The following is a 6,788-nucleotide window of genomic DNA, read 5'->3' as shown; positions in this document are numbered from 1 at the left end:
AACCGTGTGTACAAGTCAAGACACGCCTACTTGGAAATGACAGAAGAAACCTGCCTAGAGCTACTCCCAGTGCCAAAGATAAATAAAGCCAACATGCTCATGTCCTTGTTTCCCCGATATTGCAATTTGATTGCTTAACAGCAAGAGGTGAGGCTTTGTAAGTTTGCGATTGGATAGCCCAATCTTCCGACCACATCACCTTATAACTGCATGGTGGGTGGCACCAACACACCCCAGAGAAGGCATTGGGAGCACTACCAACGTAACCAGAAAGTCAAGGGGCTGGCGTGTACTTATTTTGCATTTAGCAGTATTACGCATTGCGATACCTGCATTAAAATGTATCTGAAGATATCATCTATGCATCTGTGTAATTCGACAGACCTTATGTTTCAATATAAACCAACCCTTTGACATTGCCAGGGGGGTGGGCTAGCCTGTGGCAGGTACATGGGGGCGGAGCCTGGCGGAGGTTTCGGGTATTTTACTCTCAGTCGTGCTGAGTGCAATCTCTGCTGGAGTGGTTCACTTTCAGGAGATCATCATGACTTCCGAAAGAGTTTCTGTGAGAAAGTTGGTGTACCACCCCGACCGAATCATTCCACCAAATGCTCATGTGCCAGACTTTGAAACGTACACAAAGCTGCACAAGAAATCTGTTGAAAATCCAGAAGGTATAGTATTTTTAAGAATTCAGAAAAACGAGCTGACGAAATCCAATCTGGGCATAAATATTTAACTATCTATCTACCATAACACTGAGGTGTTTGTTAACTTCGGCTATTGCGGTTGATGTTTTTGTGTTCTGTTTGTGGTATAAATAAACAAACTTGGTTCAAACTTCAGTTAGTTCATTACTCCGCGCAGGGTGCGACTCTTTTACACAGACGAAATTCTGCGCTGGGGTCAACAGGCAAAGCAATTTTCTCAATGACTTTCTTGCAACATCTTCTTAATGCTTTCAGCTGCCAGGAATCCTGGAAGCTCCGGAATTCCCTTCCCAAACTCCTTTGTCGCTTTCCTCCTGTAAAATGCTTCTCAAAACCTACCTCAAACCTCTTTCACTAAGCTTTTCATCAACTGGCTTTTCATCAAATTTATTTTAACACTTGCCGTAAAGCCACATTGAGACATATGAGTTGAGGGTGAATCTGTGTTCAGTGCAGGTTTAACATACCCTCCTTTGCTTTTGTACTCTGGGCCCCTATTGATAAAGCCCAGGATGCCGTATATGCTTTATTAACCACGCTCTCAATCTGTCCTGCCACCTTACATTAAAGGTGCCATATAAATGCAAGTTGTTATAGTATTTGGCGGCTGTCTTTTTGCCATTTAACCTCAGGAATGACATTTCTGATCAATGTCATTCTATGCAACGTCACTGGGTAGTTACAGATGATGAAGACCATTCAGACCACATTCATTCAGCCATTCAGAGTGGCCTTAAATTCCCCTCCCCTGTTGCAGGATCCAATCCATAGAATCATACAATGATTACAGCATAGAAGGAGGCCATTCAGCCTGTCTTGTCTGTGCCGGCCCTCTGAAGGAGCAATTTTCCTAGTGCCATTCCCCTTGCCTTTTCCCAGTAACCTTGCAATTTTTTCCTTTTCAGATAATGATCCAATTCCCTTTTGATAGCCTCAATCGACTGCATTCGTCACACTCTCAGGCAGTGCATTCCATTTGCTGTGTGAAAAAGTATTTCCTCATTGCTTCTTTTGCCAATTACCTTATCTGTGCCCCCTAGTTCTCGATCCTTCCACCAATGGGAGTAGTTTCTCCCTATCTGTTCTGTCCAGACCCCTCATAATCTTGAATATGAATAATCAAATTTTGAATAATCAAATCTCATCTCAACCTTCTCTTAGGAGAACAACCCCAGCTTCTCCAATCTATCTAACTGATGTTCCTCATCCCTGGAACCATTCTCCTGAATCTTTTCTGCACCCTCTCCTCCACATCTTTCCTAAAGTGTGATGCTCAGAATTGGACACAATACTCCAGTTGAGGGTGAATCTGTGTTTTATGTAGGTTTAACATGCCCTCCTTGCTTTTGTACTCTGTGCTCCTAATGACCAAGCTCAGGATGCTGTGTGCTTTGCTAACTGTGCTCTCAACTGGTCCCATCACCTTCAATGGTTTAAGTGCATCTACACCCAGGTCCCTCTGCTCCTGCACCCCTTTTAGAATTATACTCTTTATTTTATATTGTCTCGACGCATTCTACCAAAACGAATCACTTCACACTTCTCTGCATTAAATTTCATTTGCCACTTGTCTGCCCATTCCACCAAACGGCCCATGGTCCTTTTGAAGTTCTACACTATCCACACATGGTTAACAATACTTTCAAGATTTGCATCATCTGCAGATTTTGAAATTGTTCCCTGTGTGCCAAGGTCTAGGTCATTAATATATATCAGGAAGAGCAGGGGCCCAAACACCAGTCCCTGGGGAACTCCACTCCAGACCTTCCCCCAGTCCGAAAAACAACTGCTTACCATTAACGCTCCCTTTGTCCTTTTGTTCATGACATCTTTGTCAATCTCTCCTTTTCCCCCCTTATCATTGGCCTTCTATCCAGCTTCACCTACTCCAACCCTCTTAAAAAGTATAACTTGCTTCACATTTTTAATTCTCTTTAGCTCTGAAGAAGCATCATACGGACTCGAAATGTTAACTCTGTTTTTCTCTTCACAGATGCTGTTAGACCTGCTGTGTTTTTCCAGCATTTTCTGTTTTTGCTCACCACTAACCTCTGTTGCCTGTCACTCAGCCAATTTTGTATTGTTGCTACTGTCCCTTTTATTCCATGAGCTCTAACTTTGCTCACAAGTCTGTTTTGCGGCACTTTATCAAATACCTTTTGGAAGCCCATCTACCACATAATCAGTGTCACCCTCATCAACTTTCTCTGTTATCACATCAAAAAGCTCCAGCAAGTTAATTAAACATGATTTGCTGATAACAAATCCAAGTTGGCTTTCCTTAATTAACCCACATAAATCCTTTCTTAACTCTTGCAGAATTTTTGCCTCTACGACTCCATCTGGGAATTTAATCCAAGTATTGATCACTCATTGTATAAAGTTGAATTAGTGCCAAAATGTTCTCTCCCTTGGTTCAGTGGTAGCCACCTCACCCTAAGACAGAAAATTGTGGGTTCAAATCTTACTCCAGACTTGACCCTATAACCCAGGCTGAAACTTAAATGGAGTGCTGCACTGTTGACGATGCCATATTTCTGATTCGGACCTACTGACCCTGTCAGGTGAATGTAATAGATCCCGTGACACTGGTTTCAAGCAAATCAGAGCTCTTCTGGGTGTCCTGGCCAATATTTATCCATCAATTAATATAATTTAAAACAAATTATTTGGACATGTATCTCATTGCTGTTTGTAAGAGCTTGCTATGCACAAATTGAGTGTTGATTTTCTCTAAATGATAGCAGTAACTATATTTCAAAAGTACTTCATTGGCTGTGAAGCACTTTGGGATACCTTGAGGTCACAAAAGGTTGCAATGTTTTTCCTTTAATTTCGCTTTTTATTGGTTAGAATCTATGGGCAGAATCATCCCAGATTTGCACTAAGGGTGGTAGTGGGTGGGTAAAACGATGTTTTACCCTCCGGCCACGATGGCAGGTTTTCAAGCTGTATCATGCTAAACCCGCCACATTACTTATGCATTCTCGGGAAACACATTGTTTCCATGGCGGGCGGGCTCTGATTCGCCCGCCATGCCATCACCTCGCCGCTTCATCATCACGCTGGGCACCATATTTAAAATCCAGCCGTGCGCATACATCTCAGTGTTTCCAGGCCATAACCGCTGCAGGGAAGATGTCCACAAAAGGCAAAAAGACTGCAGCCCCCAGGTTTAGCAACGCGTCACTTTTGGATGCCGTGGAGTCCCACTGGGATGTCTTCTACCCCCATTCAAGCTGCAGGATAGGCAGCGGCATGACCAACCAGGCTTGGGAGGCGGTGGTAGCTGTGGTCAGTGCCAACGCCCTTCAAAAGACGACAGCCACCCAGCACCACAAGAGGATGAATGATCTCCTCCATTCCACTGGGGTAAGTCACTCTTCTCACTCTTAACTCTCACACTCACAAACCCATCACACATTCATAGGGGTCTCACTCACCAACAGTTCAAGGGACATCACCATTCACTCTCTCACACACACCTTCATTGTCCTCATCCCATCCATGGGACTGCCCACACATGCCATGCACACTTACCACCTGGCCTGGTAGGCATCCTGCTTACACTCTCTCCATCTCTCTTCATGCAGGACAAGCTGACACACAACAAGAGGGAGGGGTCACAGATCGGTGGAGGAATGCCTGAAATCAAGGTCCTCACAGACTTTGAAAACAGAGCCATTCAGCTGGCCGGCAATGATCTGGACTGGTCCTGTGCTGACGGTGAGGTCAACAGAGCTCAACCAAGTGAGGGTCCAGCAGTGCAACATCCATCAGACAACCATGCTGTGACTGATGTGTCCTGTTTCATAGGCCACTGCCATGCACTAATTATCTCCCCTTGCTTCTGCAGGCACATTTGGGAAACAGCCGACAGGACCCAAGGCCTCCAATCAAACCCGAAAGAAACCCCTGAAGAGGAACCTGAAGGCACCCTGCTTGAAGTCCCATCACAGCACTCACCCACATCCTCCACCAGCGCAGAGACACACAGCTCAGTGAGCCTTAGCTTTAGAATAGCCTCGGGGTCACAATCTGGTGAGCACAATGCACTTTCTGATCCACAGCAGGCAGAGCCAGGGGCTTCCCAGGTGTCTGGTGGGCTGAGCGGACGATTGCAAACTGGTTTTATGCTGTTGTGAAACCAATCGTGCCATATTGTCCGCTCACGCCTTCGAACATGCTCAATGTCAATGGGCATGGAAAATTCCGGCTTATGTCTTCTTATTCTACCCATGCAGTTTATTTTAACATAATTTCTGATTTATATTTTCCATATCACCTTCAATTTTATTTACTTTTGCAATATCACCTCCCAGATGCCCCATTTCAAGAGCAAAAAGCCTAGGTTGTTCTAGTTTTTTTCTCATAACTCAGAATCTTGACATTAAGGATCTGTCTCAGTTCTTATTCACACTGCCTTCAAATATTGAATGCCTCCTTTGTGGTTAATAGCTTAGAACTATACACTGTACTAAAGGTGGGTGTGATCAAGAATCCTCTGACTTGTATTCTACCCTTTTAACTATGTTGATTAACATTGTATTAGCTTTGATTGAAGCTTCTTATTGACTGGACATATTTAGTGTAGAATCTATTAAGACTTGAGTAGGGAGAAATTGACCCTCTCTGTGTCTGCTTTTATGGGCATTAAATCACCACAGGGAGGGAACTAATTTTGGATCATTACCCAATCTCTATGACTTTGAGGTGTAAAGAGTACCCACCTGAAACAGGTGTTAGGCACTCCAGATATTCAATTGATGGTCCTAATGTAAGTTGTAGGAATCCAATCAAAACTGGTCAGCAGATGATTGGAGTTTGTGCTATGCATGCTACCTCCAGCTTCAGCGGCCTAGTCAGAAGTCCTCAAAGGAACTGTTGGAGGCCACTCCAAAAAGTAGCATTGCCCCTCCTGGTTCCAAAAAAATACTGTCAGCTACTGATAACCCATCCCTTCCACTTTTTCTCCTCCAGGCCCTACCTGTGTTCTTGCTCATCATCAGAACCAGTCAGATTGGCCTGGCTCCAATAGTGAGCTACATAGGGATGCCCAGTTGGTGTCAGAAAATCACTGATTCATTGCAAACAAAGCTCGAGGCCCAATTTTTTCCGGACCCAATTTTCCTAAAGTCTTCAGGTGTGCATTGGAATTGTGCTACTGATTTTGTTCTGGAAACTGGAAAAAGTTGAATTTCTCCCTCTAGGTTTGTTTGAACTTCAACCTTGAGCTAGTTCAAGATTTATAGAATAAGTGTTGCTCATTTTTTGTTTCCCTTAGTGCTTGTCTATGCTATTTTGTCCAATTCATTCTGTAATTTTTGAGCTGCACTCTGATGACATTCTGATTTAAGGATAAATGATTGTGATGTAATCAGTACAACTTTACTGATCTTTAAATTATAATTCAATATGAAGCAACTACACAGTTATTAGATGTGGGATAATGGTAAAATCTCCATGATAGCTAAGTGGGTAAAAATGAGCTCAGTGTGGTACATATGTCTGTAGAGTCAATTTCAATCCCTGATCTGACCTGAGTTAGTTAAACTAGGCCAGCTGCATAGGAACGTAGAACTTAGGAGCAAGAGTAGGCCATTCAGCCCTTCGAGCCTACTCTGCCATTCAATAAGATCATGGCTTATCTGCTGTGGTCTCAGCTCCACTTTGCCATCTGCCCCTCATAGCCCTTGACTCCCTTGTCTATCAAAAATCTGTTTAACTCTACCGTGAAGAAATTCAATGACCCAGCCTGCACTGCTTTCTGGGGAAGAGAATTAAGACCCTCTGAGAGAAAAAAATTCTCCTCATCGCCATCTTAAATGGTAGATCTTAAACTGTGTCCCCTAGTTCTAGTCTCTCCCACAAGTGGAAACACCTTCCTGGTATCTACCCTTAACAAGTCCCCTCAGGATCTTTTATGTTTCAATAAGATCACTTCTCATTCTATTAAACTCCAATGGGTACAGACCCAACCTGTTCAACTTTCCCTGATAAGATAAACCCCTCAGCCCATGAATGAGTTGAGCGAGCTTTCTCTGAACTGCTTCTAAAGCAATTATATCTTTTTTCAAA

General features: G+C 43.5%; 1 protein-coding gene across 1 annotated transcript in view; it reads left to right on the top strand.

Annotated features, from left to right (window-relative positions):
* The first annotated feature begins 376 nt into the window (after nt 1-376).
* acss2l (acyl-CoA synthetase short chain family member 2 like) overlaps nt 377-6,788 on the top strand; it is a 114,954-nt gene continuing 108,542 nt past the window's right edge. Inside the window, exon 1 of the mRNA XM_078541043.1 lies at nt 377-674. Within this exon, the coding sequence (XP_078397169.1) occupies nt 545-674 (130 nt within the window). The 5' untranslated portion in view covers nt 377-544. The remainder of the gene's footprint in view (nt 675-6,788) is intronic.

The sequence above is a fragment of the Cetorhinus maximus genome, chromosome 4, assembly GCF_964194155.1.
Source record: "Cetorhinus maximus chromosome 4, sCetMax3.hap1.1, whole genome shotgun sequence".
Taxonomy (NCBI): domain Eukaryota; kingdom Metazoa; phylum Chordata; class Chondrichthyes; order Lamniformes; family Cetorhinidae; genus Cetorhinus; species Cetorhinus maximus.
Note: the sequence above shows the minus strand (reverse complement) of the source record. Positions and strands in the feature narration are given on the sequence as shown.